At 41.7% G+C, this 23,290-nt stretch overlaps 1 protein-coding gene across 1 annotated transcript in view; it reads left to right on the forward strand.

The window, feature by feature from the left end:
* Positions 1-23,290, forward strand: part of NR3C2 (nuclear receptor subfamily 3, group C, member 2) — a 445,228-nt gene that overhangs the window by 2,295 nt on the left and 419,643 nt on the right. The window contains exon 2 of the mRNA XM_010840772.1: positions 3,578-5,342. Within this exon, the coding sequence (XP_010839074.1) occupies positions 3,580-5,342 (1,763 nt within the window). The 5' untranslated portion in view covers positions 3,578-3,579. The remainder of the gene's footprint in view (positions 1-3,577; positions 5,343-23,290) is intronic.

Genomic DNA, 23,290 nt, shown 5'->3' on the forward strand with positions numbered 1-23,290 from the left:
GGGATATATGTATACTTATGGCTGATTCATGTTGATATATGGCAGAAACCAACACAATATTGTAAAGCACTTATCTTTCAATTAAAAATAAGTACATTAAAAAAAAGAAAGGAAAAGATAATAGGGAGAATTCAGCATAAAATATTTCAATAATCATATTTTTTTTTAAAAGCCTGATCCTTAAAAATATTTCCAGTGGAAGCCATGTAGGTGCTAGCCCTAGCCCTAGATATCTTCCGTTCTTTACTGTTGGTTGCCAGCCTTTATATTCTTTGTTGAGAGGTGTATTAGGTTGACAGATCAAAATGTCTTAAAGCTAATGTAGATTTCAGCAAAGCCTTTGCAAATTCTCTAATGATAGCCTTGTCAATAATGTGGTGAAATGCAGGCTGGTCTGTGTTATTGTCAAGAGAGTTCAAGGCTAGCCAAACAAGACTTGGAAAGTTGTGATCAGCTGCATGATATTAGCTGATAAGGTACTTCCTTGTAAGAGTGCTTTAAGATGGTTCTTGCCTATCTGTGCTCTCGTAAAGGTTCTCTTCAAATCTTTATATAGCCTTATGTATCTAAGACATGGCTCCTGGCTTGAGGCACAGTGATGAAAAGTGTCCCTCAGCATATTAGTAGATGTTGTGTGAGAAAAAAGAAAACAGGTGCAGTGGCCAAATTATTTAGGGAACTCTGAATTAAAAAGGAAATGGGTTTCTGTACCTTAGAACTTCCAAGAGTTTTAGCATGTGAATTTCCACTGTGAAGCTTCAAAACAGGCAGTGAGTGATCATCCTTTCCTAAAGACAGTTTGGAGAAAGAATTTTTGGAGAGAAGTCTGGATGACGATGATCCTTCAGACTCAAGGCAGATGGTCCTGTTGTCTGGGAGACTGTAGGTGTGGGAGTGGGGAGGGATGAACTTGTGGAGACCTTTAGTAAGGGTGCCAAGGCAGGGGTGATTTCTGGGCATTTGAATAGATGGTGGTACAATTCACCAAGACAGGGAATGTGGGTTTAGGAATAGGATTGGGGTGTGGGGGGATGATACACAGAAGGTGTTCAGTTTTAAACAGGAATAGACACATTTCTTGTGGTTTGATGAATTTGGGACTGAAGTATCTATCTGTACCTTATCTATACTGTTCCAGTTTGGTATGGGGAAGGCTGAATATTCTTAGAAGTAGAAGCAGCACATATTTACTGGTATTTTTCAACCCATGGCTATTACTAAATGGTTTTTCAGTAAGGTACAAAAGGCCAGTATTAGCTGTTTTGGTCCCATTTCACTATATTCAGTTCTTGGCTTTCATCCACACTAATTTTTCCTGCTGGAATTATCAGATTACCTTCTCAAACTTCATAACTTGGCTTACTTTCTACTGTTTTGTGATTGGGAATTTATAGAATAATGTTCTTTAAGCAAAAACATGCTACATAATTGGGAGATTTCAATGTTCACAAATTACTGGGTATTGATTATTTTATAATAGTTTAACATTTTTTTATTTGTACTATGCTGTCATCTTGGGGTGCAGTGGTAAAGCTGATAAAGTTTCCTCCTTCTGGGAACTTAAAAGCCTAGTGTGGAATACAGAAAAGTAAGAGGTAATTATGATCTTCGGACAATTTGGGCATTAAATTTTGCCAGAGAGCCCTGTGATATCTGATGCCAATTTATTTAGTAGAGTCATTATATCATTTTTTCCATGTTAATATAATTTCTGGAGCAAAAAGTCTTCCTAGTCTCTTTAATGAGAAGAGGGTAGGGTGGATGAAGATCGTGAGTGGCAGAGTGGGGGAAAGGACTGAGAGGTCTGAAGTAATATCTGTGTTCAGCACTGCAGAAACTGCAGCTTTTAGGTCAGGACCTTTATTTGGGTCAGAGATTGTTTATACACCTGAAAGGATTTGAAAAATGCGTAGTTAAAGATTTTAAGAGTTCTATGCATGAAAATGCACAAATGAAATTTTATTGAGTGAATTAATTTTCTTTGAGAGATGTTTCTTTAGAGTGGTGCTTCTCAAGCCAGGGGTGATTTTGGCCCCCCTCCCCACACCCCTAGGGGCTTTTGGCAAGGCTGGAGGCATTTGGGGCTGTCACAGCAGGGCAGGAGGAATGCTACTGGCATCTAGTGGGTAGGGGTCAGGGATACAGCTGTACATCTTACAATGCACAGGAGAGATTTCAACAAAGCATTATCAGGCCCCCAGTAGGGCCATGGTTGAGAGACCTTGGTGTAGACACCTGGGATCAAATTCCAGCTCTGCTGTGTAGCTTCTGCCTCGGTTTCCCCAGTTGTATCATTTGGGACAGTACTTCTGCCAATCTTGTAGGGTAATTTATAAGGGTATGTACATTAATATCTGTGAAAGGCTTGTAATAGGTCATTGAACCATATCATGCATAAGAATTATAGAAATACAGCCTGTTACGATTATCTATAGAATAAATTTATAGAGAGAGCCAGTAGATAAAATAGTATGTCTAAAACAATCCTGGGGACTCCTTGAGGATGGGAATTGAGGCTGTTTTGTTCATCACTGTAGATTCAGTGGCTAGTTGTAGGCCACACACTTGGTGAATATTTGTTGAATGAATGAACACATAAATTGTCAGGACCCATCTCAGACTTCCTCCATTAACTGTTGAGAATGAAACTGGCTGTCTGGAGTCTTTTCAGCAGAGCTACCACTAGGTCAGGCGCATGTCAGAGTCCTTGCCAGGACTGAAATACAGACTAGAGTCCTGACATTCTCAACTTGTCATTCAGCCTCTTTGAGTTATGGACTAGCTTAATTAATCAGGATATATGACTCTTCACTGTTCAGAATTGAGATTAAATTATCTTCACCAAAATCTATTTTACGAAAATCTTACTGTTTTGAAAATAATCCTCAAGTTATCTTGCCTGTGATCATTCATGGGATGACTTTACATTGGGAAATGGTAACATTAATTACATTTCCTCATTGTTTTTTAATCAAGTCACATATTAGCTATGAAAAGCAGCTTCTATATGCTGGAAAGACTCCAAAGACTTTGGCATTAGATTTCGTTTTAAACCTGACTTTGTCACTTACTGTGTCTTTGACCTTGGGCAAGTTGCCCACTTGGTTAAACCCTCAGTTTCCTCTTTGGATGCATCAGGAGTCCCCAGGATTACTTTGCATATTAAATAAGTTAACATTTGTAAATATTCTTTGGAAACTCTACAGGCTGTATTATAGCAAAGATGTTTTATATGTAAAATTTCCTTCAAACTCCAAAGGCTGTAGTATATAGTAAAGATGTTACTTGGATGCAAAATAGTTTTATTGCTTGCTCTATTATAGCAAAGATGTTGCTTTTATTTAGATGGGAAATAGTTTTATTGCTTCTTATATTCTGGCTTCTGGACAAATTATAGTCAGGACTCTGTTGTATCAGCACCTAAAAAGGTAATAACTTGAGTATATCTGGAAGTATTGCTTATCATCAGTAGAATATGTACTTATAGCTCAGTCAGTACAATTTCAGAATGTCTTTTAGAGTAACTGTGCTATCCACGACTCTAATTCGATTTTTTTAATATAAATTTTTATGTTAGCTATGGAGACCAAAGGCTACCACAGTCTCCCTGAAGGTCTAGAAATGGAAAGACGGTGGGGTCAACTTTCTCAGCCTGCAGAGCGTCCTGCCCTGGGACCCGTACCCACAGAGCAGCCCGACGAGAGTAACTACATGGAGATCGTCGACGTGCGCTGCGTCTCCGGTGCTATTCCAAACAGCAGTACTCAAGGAAGCAGCAAAGAAAAACACGAACTACTCCCTTGCCTCCAGCAAGACAACAGTCGGTCCGGGATTTTACCATCTGACATAAAAACCGAGCTGGAATCAAAGGAACTTTCGGCCACGGTGGCCGAGTCCATGGGCTTGTACATGGATTCCGTGAGAGAGGCTGACTACGCCTATGATCAGCAGAACCCACAGGGAAGCGGGAGTCCGGCAAAGATGTATCAAAACGTCGAACAGCTTGTGAAATTTTACAAAGAGAACGGCCACCGTCCTTCCACGCTGGGGGGTGCGAGCAGGCCCTTGCGGTCCTTCTTGCCCGACTCTGGGGGCTCTGTTAATGGCGGAGTCATGCGCAATGTGGTGAAGAGCCCCATCCTAGGGCACGAGAAGGGCCCGGCAGTTTGCAGCCCTCTGACCCTGTCATCCTCGGGTTGCAGCCCCGCCAGCATCAGCTGTGTGTCCTCCACTTCAGCCAGCTTCGGCAGTTTCCCAGTGCACAGCCCCATCGCCCAGGGCACCCCTCTGCCATGCTCCCCCAATGTGGAGACGCGGGGCTCCAGGTCACACAGCCCAGCGCATGCCAGCAACGTGGGCTCACCTCTCTCCAGTCCGTTGAGTAGCATGAAATCCCCGATTTCCAGCCCCCCGAGTCACTGCAGCGTGAAGTCTCCGGTCTCCAGTCCTAATAACGTCACTCTGCGATCCTGCGTATCCAGCCCTGCAAACATCAACAACTCAAGGTGCTCCGTTTCCAGCCCTTCCAACACAAACAACAGATCCACGCTGTCCAGCCCAGCCGCTAGTACTGTGGGGTCTATCTGTAGCCCTGGAAGCACCGCCTTCAGCTACACTGCTTCGGGCACCCCAGTGGGGTCCAGTGCAGCCCGAGATGTGGTTCCCAGTCCAGACACCCAGGAGAAAGGTGCTCAAGAGGTCCCCTTTCCTAAGACTGAGGAGACAGAGAACGCCATCTCCCATGGTGTGGCTGGCCAGCTTAACATTGTCCAGTACATAAAGCCGGAGCCAGACGGAGCTTTCAGCAGCTCCTGTCTAGGAGGAAACAGCAAAATAAATTCTGATTCCCCCTTCTCAGTACCAATAAAACAAGAGTCAACCAAGCATTCATGTTCTGGCACCTCTTTTAAAGGGAATCCAGCAATCAACCCCTTTCCATTCATGGATGGCTCATACTTTTCCTTTATGGATGATAAAGACTATTATTCTCTATCAGGAATTTTAGGACCACCTGTGCCGGGCTTCGATGGTAACTGTGAAGGCAGCGGGTTCCCCATGGGGATAAAACAAGAACCGGATGATGGGAGCTTCTACCCAGAAGCCAGCATCCCTCCATCTGCCATCGTTGGCGTGAATTCAGGTGGACAGTCCTTTCACTATAGGATTGGTGCTCAAGGTACAATATCTTTATCACGATCAGCTAGAGACCAATCTTTCCAACACCTGAGTTCCTTCCCTCCCGTCAATACCTTGGTGGAGTCGTGGAAATCACACAGTGACCTGTCATCGAGAAGAAGTGATGGATATCCGGTCCTAGAATACATTCCAGAAAACGTATCAAGGTAAGTCGGCCCTTTTCTCCAGTTTTGAAAAACCATGGCTGTGTGAAATGCTGAAGGTTAGCATTATCTTTGCTGTGGATATATTCAAACACATTTCAGTCTCCTGTTTCCTTTGGAGCATGGTCATTGTATGCTTACCCTTTAGCTTGTTGGTGTGCTAGAAATGTATTGTTGTTGAGTCACTGAGTTGTATCCGATTCTCTGTGACCCCATGGACTGCAGCACTCCAGGCTTCCCTGTCTTTCACTATAGAGAAACCAAAAATTTTGAGAGTCTCAAATGTTTCCATCGATTTGGAAGGAGCATGTGTACGTGATGTACATGGGTCTTCTTCCCCTTCTGCATTGCTGCTGGTAGGTAGGTATTTAAGATAAGTTTGTTTCCTAATGCCTGCTATTACGTATGCTTTAGCAGACTAGTGCTAGGTTTTTTTTTTTTTTCTTTAGCTGTATACTGGTTCACTAACATTGCTTTAAATTGTTTTCTTTGTGGTCATAAGTCTTTTTTCCCCAGAGTTTTCTTTATTAATCACTTCATTGGTTGTGAAAAATGAAATGAAACCCCAAATCTGTTACCCACAAGCTCCCCACCCTTTTCATCTTTTTCTAGATTGGTTAATCGTATGTAAGTTGTGGTCTTCAGCACAAATAAATCATTTCCTTAACTCTGGAGAGCTTTTTAAAGACTCAGCACATCTAAAATTACTAAGTGGCCCGTTTTGCTTTCCTACTCTTTGGAAGTGAAGTATGTCACTGCAGTTTAAGATTGGTATATTTATAACTTTTAAGATCTGCAAGGAGACATACTTTACTTACTGTAAAATATCTTCTTGGCTTTCCTTCTTGTAGATAGCATATTGTATATATTTAGAAAAAACAAGGAAGAGGTTTCAGATATGACTGTAAAGGGTGGTTCTAAGTAATACAGTGAATACTTATGTTGGACTTTGCTTCAGTACTGTTTTTATTACCTGGATATGGTCAATGATCCCTTTATTGAACATATAAAGAATAGATTTCCTAGATATAGTTCACAGAGGCTTCTAGGAAGATGTGGCTATTTTCCTTAAAAACTTGTTTGGTGGTGAAAATGTCCATTCCCATCAACAAAACGTAAGATTGACGTGCATTCTGTGTTCTTTCTCCTTTGGTTTTTTACTGAAGCAAAAGCAAAAACTTTTCATTTGTGCTTCCTTTTCCTCTTCATTGACTCATACCTCACTCCTCTTGCTTTTATGGAAGCAACACATTCCATAAAGGAGACTTACATGCTCTTACAGTTCTCAGTAGCATGACTGGTTAATCCTAGACTCACACTGTTGCTCTCTCCTAAATTCTAAACTCTCACAAATGCTGAAATGGCATAGCTTTCGTCAGAACCAAGCTCAGCAGGTGCTTTGCTTTCCTTTCTGAGAAGGATGGTTTGCACACACTGTAGATACTTTTGTTAAGTGATGTTTGTAGTGGGTTAGTTGGAGGGAGTTTGGCCTGGTAGTTAAGAGCATGGCTACCCTGGTTGAAATCCCCAGCTCTGCCGCTTAACTGCTTTGTGACCCTATGCTCATCTCTTCACCTCTCTGGCCTTCAGTCTTCTCATCTGTAAAAAGGGAATTCAGTAGTCAAGACAATGAGTTAAATTATGAGAAGCCCTTTGACTATCATCTGGAATACAACATGCATCATAGAGTATTATATACAGTTCAGCAATTGCTCTTAGCATTTAATGGGATTGTTCATAACCTTTAGTTTCTATTTCTTTTAGTGTTCTCTTTTGTACATTAAATGAAATTCCATACAGTCTTTTAAAGAAATGTACAAAGTGTAAGGAAATAGTTGTTGATAAATTCCTGTGATTAATTTCTACTTTTTTATAGCTAGGCACTCTACGTTTCTATTTATGATCTTTTAGTTTTGAAGACCGTTGCTTTGGGTAATGATATTTCTGGTAGAAACACTAGCCAGATGCTAGCTAAAATCATTAACTCTCTTCCAGTTGTTCTGTATCCTATTTATACTGTTTTGTCTTTGCCGGACTCAACTCATGATGCCCCTCTTGGTGGTCTTGGGACCCCTCGCCTTACACATTCCTATGAATTGGTGACTTTGAGCCTCCTGTGCCTTTGTGGGAAACTGGGGTGTTGTAAAGTTTTAGATTACTGCTTTAATTAGATTACTAATTCCTTACAGCTTTTCCTGGTGAATAGTACCCAAGTCTATTTGTTTTGATCATTCTCAGAGGAAACACAGACCTTTTTTCTGGATTTCAGTCTACATTTTATAATATTTAATTTAACCTCATCCAAGCTTCATTATTGGCTTCTTGTTTTGTGATTTTTGGACCAAAATCCAACTTTTCTGCCTACTTTATAATTTATGATGATGTTACCTCATTCCAGGTAATGTCAGATTAGTGAATTAAAGATTATAAAGGATCAAGGCAGTTTGTAACTGCTTCTAAGTTTCATAACATTCTTTATCTTTAGGTTGAACTCTGTTTTCTAGTAAATGTCAAAGTATGGTTTGGGATTTCTGAGACCTTATCCAGGAGGGCCACAAACTCAAAAATTGTGCATTTGTAGATGAGCCATGCAAAATGGAAGATAGACCAATGGTTTTTCTAAAATAGTTCATGAGAAGTTCACTGATACAGTTTCAGATTCCGTGTGGCAACTAAGCTTTAAGAAACCCCTGACTGTCCATTTCCACTGTACTGAAGGATCATATCTCCACTGATCTGAGATAACCATTAAAATACTTCTCCTTTTTTCAACAACATAACAGTGTAAAGCCAGATTTTCTTCATATACTTGAACCAAAACACATCACCACACATTAACCACAGAAGTCGATATGAGAATCTGGCTGTCGTCTATTAGGTGAGACAATAGACTTGCAAAAGTTTTTCTTTCTGGGAAACACAAGTTGTTGTTTGTTTGTTTTTCTTTTCACATATGCATGTTTACGTTAAGGTGTGATGACTTATTTTAAGTGATTTAAAAAGAAGTACTCGTTTTAATTTGTAATAAGGTAAATATCAGTAGATAGAATACACATAAACAAAAGATCTTGACCTCAACACATTTCCAAGAGTGGAAAGACATCCTGAGACTCAGACGTTGAGTACTGTTGGTCTAGCCTATAAAACTTTGGCGGTTCATGCAGAAAGAGGATATTATGTTATTTGCCTTAGCTTAATTGAATGTTATGCTGAAGAAGGGGTGCCTTGTCCCTGCAAGGACAGTGATTCTCATCCAGGTGAATTTTTCAAGCTGACTGAAGTGAAGGCCACGGAGAGTGTATCTACTGCAGCCTGTGGGTGTTCTCTGAGAGTGTGACCAGAGGCAGCTCTCAGAATTTCCAGCAGGTGGATTGTCTTGCTTGCCACACAGAGAAGGACAGGGTTGGCCAAAAAGTCTGTTCCGGTTTTTGTACCATCTTATAGGAAAAACCCAAACTAACATTTTGGCCATCCCAATATATGACAATGAAAGTTGACATAAAACTCTGCGGTAGACGCTGGACCTGGTTTGGTCATACAGATGGAGGGTCCCCTGCGCACTTGGACACAGACGGAGCTGTGCGCTTGAGTGAGTGGCAGCGTCTCTTAGCCTCCGTTTCTTCATCTGAGAGAAAGTAAGTTGACTGAGATGCTCTCCGAGGACCGCCAGCCACCCTACTGAGTGTCTGTATAGTTTCCTTGGAGTCGTGTATGTTAAGAATGAAAATAGAAAAATCCCTTCACATATTTACTAGTCTGGTTTCAAGTTTATCTTAATCACCAGTTCAGCTCTGTAGTTTCCAGGGCAGTTGTAATAGAAAAATATCATTATCATTTAAAAGTAAGGATGAGTGAGGGTGACCTATCATTTTGCTTGGAAAAGCCATTCTATTTTCAAATCAGAACTTTTCCTTTCATAAAACTTGACACTTATATGATGAGTTTCCTGTTCTTTTAAATTTGCAATATTCCTTTTGGAAGCAGGGTTAGTCTGTTGACATAACACTGGGTGTTTATGGCAATGGTCATAGTCACTTTGATAGCATCATAACACAGTGCTAACATTGACTTAAACGTTCGAATATAAAGTTCACTGTTTCAAAGGGCACATTCTCGTAGGTTTCAAGACACGTAATCAGGAATTTATCTTAATATAAACTGCACTTTTTTTTCCATGATAGAAGGAAACAATTTTGTGATGACCTCCGGTTGGGTTTCTCTTTCCCAGTGATCCCTGAAGTTTTTCAATACCCATTTCCCGTAATAAGCTAAAAGCTTCAGAATCCAAGGAGTTTGTTACAGTTTACCATGTCTGTCAGTAAACTTCTGTAAATAAACCATTGAGATAGAAGTATCTTCACGCAATGCAAAGTTTGAAAAATGGTGGGTTTTGGAAGGGAGAAGTTGATTATTGGTGATTATTTGTATAATAAATCCATTACAGAATAACTTAGGTCATTTGGAAATGAAGGCATGGACACTTTCTTTTTCTTATTTGTCTCATAATGTTTTGATTTTGAAATGGCTAGTGTGCTTAGAATTTCTCCAGGTTAGTGTTCTAAATAGTATTTTTAGAAATGGTTTAAAAGGAGACTCGCTTCTTCTGATGATTCATTCACTTTCATTCATTTATGGTATTTCCGGTAGAAGTAGTGATAATTTTATGGGGGAAAACCCCCTTATTCCTCTTTAATTAAGCAAATCACTATGCAGTGTCCTTCCTTACATTTTGCTTTTCACAAGTATCCCAGATTTATATGTCAGTGCGTTCACCTTTTATCATCTAAAGTGTTATTCTATTTAAAACTGTTTACTTCCTACGTAAAGTGAAGATAAAAGCCCTGGTTTCAGTTAAATAAACTCAAATTATTCAACTTAAAGCAGTTCTCATACATAGCAGCGACATGCTGAATCTAGGACCTAGATACGTATCATTTATGGATTTGATTCCTTTCGCAATATTGAAATTCTGGGTGTGCCTGATCTTTCCTATCCTTGTAATGTTTAGAGTAAGAGCAGATGTTCTATTGATCACCAGTAATTTAGGCGTATTACTTCACTTCCCCTGATATCGTTAATTTTTTTCTCCAAAATAATGCTTGCTTTCCCAGACTTTCAACTGTTGCTGTACTTTCATACAACTGATAAAATTTCATCTCTGCTGCTAAGTAATTTATTTTCTTTCATTTACTAAATTCAGACTGAGAGAAAAAAATGTTGATTTCTTGAATCCATTCAAATATAGTCATTAAATTGTATATCTTTGTGGACTGCATTCCAAAATTTATTAGTATCCAGGAAATATAAGTGTGTTTAAATGGATAGTGTCTTAATCTTAAATTTAAAAATTTTGAGTTTTAAACTTGTCAAATACAGGCTTTGTTTTCAGTTTTAAGAGTTTTATGTTGTTTTTTATATAATAAGGCAATGATGAAGTTAAAATGTAAATATATGTATGAACATGTTACCTAATTAATACTCTGGAAACCTCTGGATTTACGATTGTCAGTGGTATGGCCAAGGCCAAAATTTCTATGTAGAAAATAGGGAGAAATTTTTATTTATGCAAGGAATAGAACACTCTAGTCCAAGGAAGGAAAAGAAGATAAACAAAAAGTAATTTGGATACTTACAAAGTTAATACGCAAGGGAGACTGATGTGAGCTGATGACTGGTCCTTTGAATTCACAGCTGTGACCATGACTTAGTTTATCAGTGATGGGTACTTTGATTGACATGTATTTCCACCTTAATATCTTAAAAATTGTTGAAATAAATATACAAAAATCATAACCTAAAATAGAATGAAATACAGTTTGTAATGGACAAAACCAACTTTGAGTGTTCCAACAGGAAAGGATCTGGGCAAGATTTGGAAAATAGGGAGATGGGAGGATGAGAGTTAGTATTTATCATTAGTCTTGAGAAATTTGCACGGGATTGAGCAGGGGGGACACTTCCTGGTGAAGGGAGTTGTATGAGCAGAGCCTGGATGGGCAGAAAGCCCTGAGTGTGGCCCAGCTGTATGGCTGGCTGTGATATGGGGGACTTGGGGAAAGACGGCCCGGAAGAGCTCAGTTGGAACTAGAAGCCCATGGAACTTGAAAGTCACATGAAGAAGTTTGTACTTAATTTGGCAGGTAATGAGGAGTTACTGAAATGTTGGCGCAGGGAACGGCCTGAGCTGAAGTGCACTTGGGAAAAACCTTAATTAGGCAATGGTTGTAGGGTGGATTGGAGCATAAGGAGCCTTGTTAAGAAGTTACTGTAACAGTGCTGGAGGATGGGAACTGGGTCTCTGAAGTGAGGATGTCAGAGCTGGTGGAAGAAAGGGGTATATGTGAGGTATGATAGAAGACTTTGTAGCAGTTGGTTTTTATGTAATGACGTTTTTTAAAAATAGTCGCAGACACAGAAAAAAATCGGGAGGCCATTACAAAGAATGATGAACAAGGATAGTCTCGCACATAAGCACAATACAGCCACTGAAAGCCAGAAAGTAACATTAAGTTACTGATATCTGGGGGACTTCCCTGGTGGTCAGTGGCTAAGATTCCAAGCTCCCAGTGCAGGGGGCCCAGGTTTGATCCCTGGTGAGAGAACTAGATCCCGCATGCCTCAACTCAAGATCCCATGCAGCCAGATAAAGATACTTTAAAAATGAAAAAGTTACTGGCATCTTGATTTCTGGTTTTGCCGGTTGTCCCAATAATATCTTTCGCAGTGAAAGGACCCTGGTGCAGAATTGTGTTTTGTGCTTTCAGCTGTCAGGACTCTAGTCCCTCTCAGTCTAGGACAGTTCCCTGTCTTTTTCTAGATTTCATGACTTGACTTTAGGGGATGACAGGCCAGCCCTTTAGTAGAAAGTCCCTCGATTTGGGTTTGTCCTTATTTCCTCAGGTTTCTGTTCTGGTGCTGCCCCCTAGGCAGGAGGACCACAGACAGCAGGCTGTATTCTCCTCCTGCTTCCTGCCACATGCCAAGCCATTTCCCTTCGTGCCTTTATTGCCCGTCTGCAGCGCTCCATCCAGGTGTTGTCTGACAGGCTTCCCCGCAGTCAAGTTACTCTTTGCCCTTTGCAATTAGGAGCTATTTGGAGGAGCAGTACTTTGAAGTTGTATACACATCCCAGTCCTCATTGCATTTTTGTATTCATTAAATTAGCCATAGGTGGCTCAGACGGTAAAGCGTCTGCCTACAATGCGGGAGACCCAGGTTCGATCCCTGGGTTGGGAAGATCCACTGGAAAAGGAAATGGAAACCCACTCCAGTACTCTTGCCTGGGAAAATCCCATGGACGGAGAAGCCTGGTGGGCTACAGTCCACAGGGTCGCAGAGTCGGACACCACCGAGCGACTTCACTTTCACTTTCTTTTGTTGCTTCCCTGGTGGCTTAGCCGGTAAAGAATCTGCCTGCAACGCGGGAGACCTGGGTTCAATCCCTGGGTTGGGAAGATTCCCTGGAGAAGGGAACGGCTACCCACTCCAGTATTCTGGCCTGGAGAATTCCATGGACTGTATAGTCCACGGGATCGCAAAGAATCAGACGGGACTGAGCGGCTTTCACTTTGGGGCATCACTGTTCTTTTAAGCAGTCAATTATAACCTCGTACTGCCCTTATTTTTGATATTCAGTTTGTTCCTGATTTCGCCAGTGGGAACTCATCCATGCTGGTTTCTGTGACGATTTTGCAATGTTCCCATCACTTCTCTGAGGGCTACCTTGCTTTAGGCCCACTTTGTCCTTTTACTTCCTCAGGCCTGGAGTCACCCCTTTCTTCAGGGAATTTGCCCGTGCCCGCAGACACCTTCCTGTCTGTGATTGGAATTAACTCCACATTCAAGGTCACAGGGCCACACCCCCTCCGCCCTCCCTGGATGCCCTTCTTCTAAACTTGGGCCTTGACTCTCCTTACTGGGATGTCCTTACACTCCTTGAGTTATAAGACCCTGCACTGGACCAGGGAGCACGTGGTTTCCCCCTTCCTGCTGGGACTCTTGACTCTCTGCCTGGGGCTTGCTGCCCCACCGTGGGCCCCTACCCCGCACTAAGGTCTCTGCTGTACTATGTATGGCCTAATGACATTAGAATTAAATCATTGAGGAGGAATTGTAGAGGAATTGAGGCTTCCCTGGTGGCTCAGACGTTAGAAAATCTGCCTGCAGTGTGGGATACTGGGTTCGATTCTTGGGTCAGGAAGATTCCTCGGACGAGGGCATGGCAACCCATTCCAGGAGAATTCCATAGACAGGGGATTATGGAGGGCTACAGTCCATGGGGTCCCAAAGAGTCAGACACAACTGAGCGACTAACACACACTTTCAGTAAAGGAGTTGATATTTGAGTACAAGAGGAAAGATATGTGGAAAGTCAGTGAAAACTCACAGGTTATGAGCTTGACCATCATGGAGGATGATGAGCAGTTAAAGAGAAATGGAGAGGTCGAGAAGAAGTGATGAATTTATCTTGGTTACCTGAGTTTTACATTCCAGACCACTTCTAACTGGAGGAGTTCTCTGTAGAGGTAGAAATGCTGGTATGGGGGTGTGCAAGGCCTCCTTATAGACATGGCCATGGAGGGGCAGCGTCGGTGCGATCCAAGGAGCAAAGGTATACATGACTCAGTATAGTGTGAGGTGCCTTTGCTAGGAGTTTGGAGGAACTGAACGCCATGTAGGAGATGAGCAACAGATGCTAATAAAGAACACGGGTGTTGTTTTGACAATCAGGTGTTGCATCATGGATACCAAAGGGAGGAATCATGGCAGCCTAGAACTTCCAAATTAGAAGGGCCCCAAGGCTGTCTCTAAATCCAGCCCTCTGCCAGCACGAATAATGAAACTAAGGCCCAGAGAGATTGTATACCTCTTGCAGTCTTATTCAAAGCAATTAGTAACAGCTTTCCTTCCAGTGGGAGATGATGTTTCAAAACCCAGAGAGAGGGTGGAGACGACCAGGAATTAGGCCGAATAGTTGGGGCTGGTGGGTTTTCAGGAAGGAATTCTGTAGAAAGATGGGGAATGGGACTCAGATTGATTGGCTGAGGAGTCGGTTAGGGATGAAGAGGAGAAGCCTGGAGGCGAGGGGACAGCGCTCACTCTTGGATGCATCTGTCCAATGGTGGAGGCACAGGGGTCGAGGGGAGAGTTGGTGGCACAAAGAAACAGAAGGATCAGAGTAAGGGTTTTGCTGGACAGGTAAGGTCTGAAGTGGGCAGTGGACCTGTGCTGAGATTGAGGTTGAAAACGTCAGAGGGAGGGAAGGTGATTGATGGGGGCCACGTCCTGGAGAGAGGGTGAGGATAGGAATGAGACTGCGGTTAGCCGGGGAGTCAGATTTTAACTGCCAGCTTGAACCCATAGGTGGAGGCTGTCCATAGTATCTGGTGTCACCATTTTACAGACCTGGAAACTGAGACTCAGCCTGTAAACATGATCCGTCTAAGGCCACAGAGCTGAGGAGGATGAAGAAACAAACCCTTGAGCTAGAGAAGACGAAAACTGAATGTCCTGGAGAAGTAGGCAGATGGGTCCTTTACAAACATAGATCAGATTGGGTGGCAGATGTATAGCCCTCAGGCCCCATATCATTAGAAGCAGTCTGAAGTAGAATAACTCAGGGTCTGCAAAGCACTGAGGTACCAGGCCCCTGACAACCTGATTTAAGATGCTTCCTCCTTGCTCATTTCCCACACTGACCTTTCTGGGGCTCAGTCACCCAAGCCCCTTTCCTCCTGGGGCCTCTGCTCGCTGGTCCCTCTGGCAAGAAGGCTCTGCCTCCAGATTTGGGTTTGCTGCCGTCTCTGATTGTCACTGAGGGGCTTCTCTGATGGCTTAGACGGTAAGGAATCTGCCGGCAGTGTGGAAGACCCGGTTTCGGTCCCTAGGTTGGAAAGATTCCCTGGAGAAGGTAATAGCTCAAATGTCACCCTCTCAAAGAGGCCCTCCCTGACCACTGTGTTTAAAGTGGTGACCCCTGCTTCCTTCCTCACTCTCTTTTGTTGTCTTCAGAACACATACCTTTCAGAAATTATCTGTTTATTTCACTTCTCTAAGTAGAAAGGCAGCTTCCTGCAAGCAGGGACCTTCCTTAGCTGCCCTGTTTTACGAGTACCTTTGCCACACTTGGGATTTCCTGATAGCTCAGTTGGCAAGGAATTTGCCTGCAGTGCAGGAGACCCTGCTTTGATTCCTGGGTCAGGAAGATCTACTGGAGAAGGGATAGGCTACCCACTCCAATTTCTTGGGCTTCCCTTGTGGCTCAGCTGGTAAAGAACCCGCCTGCAAAGTGGGAGACCTGGGTTTGATCCCTGGGTTGGGAAGATCCCCTGGAGAAAGGAACAGCTACCCACTCCAGTATCCTGGCTTGGAGAATTACAGGGACTGCATAGTCCATGGGGTCTCAAAAAGTCGGACGCGACTGAGCAACTTGCACTTTCACTTTTGCTACCTGCACCAGCGCCAGGCGTGCAGTGGATGCTCGGTAAAGCCTGATGGACTGGACTGAATGCCTTGATTAGCAGAGGGGCATGGGGTGAGAAGATGAGTGTGGGCGATTGGGTAAGATTGTTGTTACATAACAGCGAGTTCTACTGGGTTTAGCAAAAATTCTTGTGACCTCTCTCAGCATATTTTTAAGGACTTTCAGAAAATAATCAACAGATGCTGTTCTTATTTTTTCTAATCTCGGCATCATAGAGGAGTTGGTAAGGATGTATTCCAGGCTCTCTGGTGACATTCTTAGTCTTCTTTATGAGGTCATTTATTTAACTTTAATTTATGAACAGTAAAATTGTCTCTTTCGGGTGTACAGTTCTTTGAGTTATGCCAAATGCAGAATCCTGTAACCACCGCCCACTCAAGATACAAAATAGTTCTATCACCCTCCGAAATTCCCTTGTGTTGCCCCCTCAGAACCCAGCCCCTCTCCTTACATCAAACCCTAGTGACCATTTTTATATGTTGCCCCTCTCTGTAGTTCATTTTTTCTGGATTGTCATATAAATGGAGTCATACTTTATACAGCATTTTAATTGTTCTTTCTTTTTGTTGTTATTTTTTTGTACAATTAAAAAAATATTTAAGTATAGTTGATTTACAATGGTACATTATTTTCAGGTGTACAACGTAGTAACTCAGTATTTTTATAGATAATACTCTGATTAAAGCTATTACTAACTAATGGTTCTATTTGTCTGTGCTGTACAATATATCCTGTTGCTTATTATTTTTTCAACACATATTTTAATATGTGTGTATATGTATTTATTTTACAGTAAATCTTATTGGAAAAAAAGAAATATCTTGGTCCTTTCATTTAGCTTAGTGCATTTACAAGTTGGTGGAGTTGCAGGCACTGGTAATTAGTTTCTGTTCAGTGCTGAGTGATATTCCATCTATGGCCATACAGTTGTTTGCTCATCCATTCACCTGTTGATAGATACTTAGGTTGATTCTAGTTTGGACTGTTAAAAATAAAGCTGCTATACATGGTCACATACAAATCTCTGAAGGGACGTTTGCTGCATTTTTTCTTCTTCAGTCAGTCGCTACGTGTAAAAATACCTAGGTCATGCAGTACATGGGGTTTTAATTTTTAAGAATGTATTAAACTGTTTCTCACCAAAATGGTTGCACCGTTACATCCCCACCAGCTGCAGGCGAGTTGTGCTTGCATTACATCCTTGCCAACACTTGGGAGAGTCGGTCTTCTTCATTTTAGACGTTATTAGAGTACCCATGACTCGCTGTGGTTTGAATTGGCATTTCTCTAACGTCTACATGATTCTGAACATGTTTTCATGTGCTTACTTCCCATTCATGTACCTTCCTTCCAGGCCTGTTAACTCTTTTGCCCCTTTTTACTGGGTGGTTTTCTTCTTTTTGAGTTCTGTTGTCAGTATCTTTTTACGATAAGCTTTTGCGTAGAAGACCTAAAACTAAGAGAAATGTAGCTTTTAAAAACTTCTGTGTTGGCAGTGGAAAAAAGTAGTAGGCAACTCTCAAATTGTGTAGTATGTACTGTGTTCTTAACATGGGTGAGCAAACCAAAAGAATATGAAGCAAACCAGATATCCCCCCTGTATTCCCATCTCATTGAGGGAGAGGACTCACATGAGTTTATGCAGCCCTTCTTCCGGTGGTTCCCTAATTATGTGTTTGGTTATGTGATACAGATAAGTATTATTGATCCCAAACTCCAAACTGACATACGTACACTACTATATTTTAAATGACCGACAAGGACTTACTGTATAACACAGAGAACTCTACTCAGTACTCTGTGATAACATGATTGGGAAAAGAATTTGAAAAAGAATAGACACATGTATATGGATAACTGAATCTCTTTGCTGTAGACCTGAAACTAACAAACGTGGTTAATCAGCTATACCCTCATGCAAATTAAAAATTTTAAAAAAGAAATGTCACCAGAAATTAGAAAAGGAAGTGTCTTATGTGGGCTATAATTGATAAGGAGAGCCTCCTGTAGGAGGTGAGAGTTCAGTTGAAGTTTGATGATTGGTGGTCTTTGGTTAGGCGTAGAGAGGTGGCATGGGCTTCCCTGGTGGCTCAGATGATAAAGAATCCACCTGCAATGCAGGATACCTGAGTTTGATCCCTGGATTGGGAAGATCCCCTGGAGGAGGGCATGGCAACCCACTCCACTATTCTTGCCTGGAGAATCCCCATGGATAGAGGAGCCTGGCGGGCTACAGTCCATGGGACTCAAAGAGTCAAACAGGGCTGAAGTGGCTTCAGCACCGCATAGAGAGATGTCATAGGAAGAAGTAAAAGCACAGGTCCCATGTATGGGCACAGAGCAAACAAAGCCTGCTTGGAGGGTTTATTGGTAGTTGGGGGAAACTGACTACAGAAATCTGTGAGGGTGAAAAATAAGTGCTTACTAGTTTTAATATAGTGCTAGTAAACATTTTTTTTTTTTCAAACCTAGGAATAACATAAAAGGGTAGAAAGGTCCATCTGGAAAGGGGAATAGAAAATAGTGACAGAAACAAATTTTAGAAAGCAAGGGAGGAGCTTCCTTAGTGGTCCAGTGGTTAAGATTTCACCTTCCAAAGCAGGGAGTGTGAGTTCAATCCCAGGTCGGGGAGCTAAGATTCTACATACCTTATGGTCAAAAAACCAAAAAAATATAGAACAGAAGCAGTGTTAGACTCAATAAAGACTTTAAAAATGGTCCACATCAAACAGATAAGAAAAGCAATGGAGAGGCTGTCACATGGTAATTTAGACTGAGCAGTTGGAGTGGTGAACATGGGATAAATATGAGTCAGTTTATGTGAAGAAGTCATTGGAGATCAGATTATCTGACCCAAAGCCTGTTTCTTCCACCTATTCCTCTCAAGCCACGTGTGTTAGCAGCCTTACAAAGAGTGGATTGCCAGAGATCCTCGGGGAGAAAGAAGCAGAGTTTATAGTAATGAGGAGAAATTTCTGCAGAATCTTAACTGTTAAGAGCAAAGGAGCACCAGACGGTTCGGTTACTTGGGCTTTGTTTGTGCCCAGTCACTCGGTCGTGTCTGACTCTTTGCAGCCCATGGACTGTAGCCCGCCACACTCTCCTGTCCGTGGGGATTCTTCAGGCAAGAATACTGGAGTGGGCTGCCATGCCCTTGCTTACTTGGATGAAGGTAAAACCAATAATTTCCATACCAAAATAGAATACTTTTTTATTAAACTATGGAAAAATACCCCCAGAGAATGGAGACAGGAAGAGCCAACTCCTGGCTTGACAAAGTTGGAAAGCATACTGGTGACAGATTATGTAAATGAATTAGAAATAGTGACATATGGAAATCTGATATGCGTATAAGGATATAAAGGAACAGAAGAATCTCAGCTTGTTGGGAAGTCCATTTATTTTGTCCTCAAGTAACTGGTGTTTGAATTCACAGGGCTCTTTCCAAAAGTGGAAACATGCTGATTTTCCTCAATCACATGGTACAGTTTGTATTTACTTAAAAAATACTTTTCTGATAAGTTTGAGATGAGATTCCAAGTGCAAAGTGTGGGAGTGTAGGGATGTGATGGGAGCAGATATTCTTTTATTTACTCTGGTTTGTATTCTCACTGTAATTTTTGAAATGGAAATTGTGTTCAGAGAGGCTTTTGTCCTTGGAAACTTTAAGGTAGACTGAAGAATTTGTGGTTGTACAAAACAAAGTGATTTTTTCTCCATCTCTCTGTCATTTTCAGACTCAGGCGAGGTAAAAGTGTTCATGTGAAGTATTCCTTTGAGACCTCTGGAAGCATTTGAGTTTCTGTATGTGGCAGAAATATGATAATTTTGTTGACATATACCCTGTATTTTGGACTTCGTTGCTATGATTCAGGTGAAAACAGCACTTTTTTCCTCTTCTAAGTACTGTTTTTTAAGGAACTGAAGACATTGACAGAGGCCTGAAGTTGGGGGGAAAGAGGAGTTACAATCACAGCAACCTTTTCATGGTGGAAATCTGAAGCTGATAGCTCTTGCATTTACATGACTTCGGAAACATTTAGCTCCATGGGTGGTTCTTGAAAGTTCATCGGCGGGGATCCCCAATTTTAGAGCTAATGTTCATTTAAAAGCCAAAGATTTTTATAAGAGGGTATAATTGCCTGAACTGTGCATTTATTTTTTGAAGGATGGATTTGTCGCCAGTACCCGAGGATGGAAGAAGTAAAGAATAGAAATCTAAGTGTCGAATGCGATCTAGCCTCTAAAATTTCATAACACTGATGAAATATGCTTTTTTAAGAAATTTGATTCTTGCCAATTCTACTCTAGCAGAAATAATCAAATTTAGTATCATGAGGGTTTTAAGGAAAGTAGACATAAAACAAATGTTAAGAATCAATGTTTTATTTAATGGGGAAAATGACTACATTTCCAAGACAGTGTCAGAGTCCCTACATAGTAGGTCTCCTCCAGCCATGGAACTGGTGCAGAGCATGCTAACCCCGAGTTATTTAGGGCTCTTAATCAATGAAGAATGACTACAGTGTCCTTGTCATACTATTCTTAGACAGTGTTGATATTTCAGCGGCTTGGCTTTAAAAGGGGGCGCCCTTCCCTGGTCCTTAGCCCAAGAGAGACTGTGCAAGTCAAAAAACATGGGGATTTTTTTAAGAGGCGTGCACTGCTACCTTAAGTGACTAATTAAAAACTGGTTCTGTTTACTGAACACCAAGGAGTCTGTAACAATAATGCACTTACTTGGAAGTCTATAAATAATGAAGCCTGGAGAGGTTATGGAGAAAGAGGAACCCTCCTTCACTGTTGGTGGGTATACAGGCTAGTGGTTAGTGCAGCCACTGTAGAGAACAGTATGGAGTTTTCTTAAACTAAAAATAGAGCTACCGTAAGATCTGGCGATCCCACTCCTGAGCATGTATACAAAGAAAACTCTAGTTGAAAAAGATACATGTACCCCAGTGCTCATAACAGCACCATTTACAGTAGCCAAAACATGTGCCTGTGTGTGTATGTGCTACGTCACTTCAGTCATGTCTCACTCATTGCGACCCTAGAGACTGTAGCCAACCAGGCTCCTCTGTCCCTGGGACTTTCCAGGTAAGAATGTTGGAGTGGGTTGTCGTGCCCTCCTCCAGGGCATCTTCCCCACCCAGACATCCAACCAGCATCTCTTACATCTCCTGCGTTGGCAGGCAGGTTCTTTATCACTAGCGCCACCAGGGAAGCCCCAGACAAGACATGGCAAAACCTAAATGTCCATGGACAGATGAATGGATAAAGAAGATGTACATATATACAATGGAATATTACTCAGCCATAAAAAATGCAATAATGCTGTTTGGAGCAACATGGTTGGATGGACCTAGAGATTATCATACTAAGTGAAATAAGTCAGAGAAAGATAAATATCATGTATCACTTATATATGGAATCTAAACATAGATACAAATGAACCTATTTACAAAACACAAATAGACTCAGACATAGAAAACAAACCTACAGTTACTGAAGGGAAAGGTAGGGGGCAGAGAGAGCTCAATTGGGAGTTTGGGATTAACAGATACACGTGTGTGCATGGTGTGGGAAGTTGCTTCAGTCATGTCAGACTCTTTGTGACCCTATGGACTACAGTTCACCAGACTCCTCTGTCCATGGGATTCTCCAGACAAGAATACTGGAGTGGGTTGCCATGCCCATCTCCAGGGGCTCTTCCTGACCCAGGGATCAAACCCAGGTCTCCTGCATTGCAGGCAGATTCTTTACCACTGAGCCACCAGGGAAGCCCCAACAGATACACACTACTATATATAAAATAGATAAATAACAAGAACTGCTATATAGAGGAACCTACTATATATTCAGTATCTTGTAATAACCGGTAATGGAAAGAATCTGAAAAAAAGTATAGATGTACTTTAAAAAAAAAGAGAAAAGTTCTTACTTGGCAAAAGTTCTGGTGATGGATGGTGGTAATGATTGTTATGTGAATGTACTTAATATACTTAAAAATGACCAAACTAGTAAATGTATGTATTTTATCACAGCAAAAATAGCACCTTGTCCTAACAGAAGTGGGGGTGCTTTGCTTTGATGAAATTTAGCACACAGTGAAAGAATTGAGGGTGCCCTGAAGGTCCAGTGTGGGAGCTCCTTCAGGAGAGGAGGCAGGGACTCTGTCACACAGAGCTTTGACTTTTCTACACTTATATATGCAGTGCCATGTGTGTGCTGCGTTCAGGACCGATTTCCACTCAACGAGCCTTTATTAAGCACGTGATTCTCTGAGGGCAGAGTCCTGGGTGTATGTATGGTCAGAGCAAGAATGGGAACTCCTTCAGCCTTTGGAACACCCCATCTGGACCCAGCCGAGATCCCATTGCCGAGTAGATTGTGGTGAGTCCTTTTCGGGACGTACCAAGTAATGTTTTGAAAAGGTGGGGAAGGAACACTTTGAAAATATTCATTTCATTAATAAAATTACATGATGGCCACAAGCGAATTGAATGTGATTAGTCAGAACTCTTGGTTTGTAAACAGCACAGGAAACCATCTCATACTAATTTAAACAAAACGGCATCTCTTGGCTCACAAAATGGGAGAAGTTCAAGGGGTAAACCTCAGGCTTGGCTGGATCCCAGGTTTCAAATGGTGATGTCATGAAAATTCCTTTGTTTCTCCATCTATTGGAGTTTGTCTCTTTTCATTCAACTTTGTTTTGGGGAGCTGTTGCATTTTCGTTAGTTACTGATTGTGGTAGAAGGAACAGCCCCTTTCTTGATAGATTCTCGTTGGCCTGGCTGGGGTTTTGTGTCCAGCCTTGAGTAGAGGTGGTGCCTGTGTACATGTGTGTGGGCAGCGGGGTGAAATGCTTGGCCTCATGCAGCACTGAGGTTTGCTTGAACACCGTAGAATGGGCCTCCAGAGTGTTCTGGGCTAACAAAGAGTGCGCTCTAGATGAGTACTTTCAGAAACCGACGATGCAGTCGGTTACTCATGATCTCTCATTGAAACAGAAATGTTAAGCACAATGGTTGATTCTTTAAGCTTTATCATTGATGAAGCTTTACTAGTATTGAAGTGAACTATTTAGTAATGTTGAGAACTTGTGGAGGATAGAAAAATAATGATTGGAAAGGGCCAATGCATTATTTTTTAGAGGGAGAGAAGATCTGATGGTCTCTTTCACGGAATATATTTACTTATGCTTTGATAAGGAGAAAATGTAGCAGTAACAAGAATGTGTTCCAAAAACAGTATACTGCAGATTCAATCCTACCCTCTGATACAGAGGGAAAATTGGCAGTAATGTAACTCCAAAAATTTTTTTAAGTTGACCCCATTAATATATACAGTCCTAGACCATTCAGAACTAATTATCATCACCCACCTAGGAGCACCTAAGAAGTGCCTTATATTGTGTTTTCTTTGGCTTGTTCGTTGAGAGCGTCTGCCATTCTTGGTATAAATT

This window comes from Bison bison, unplaced genomic scaffold (genome assembly GCF_000754665.1).
Source record: "Bison bison bison isolate TAMUID 2011002044 unplaced genomic scaffold, Bison_UMD1.0 scf7180017864146, whole genome shotgun sequence".
Taxonomy (NCBI): Eukaryota; Metazoa; Chordata; class Mammalia; order Artiodactyla; family Bovidae; genus Bison; species Bison bison.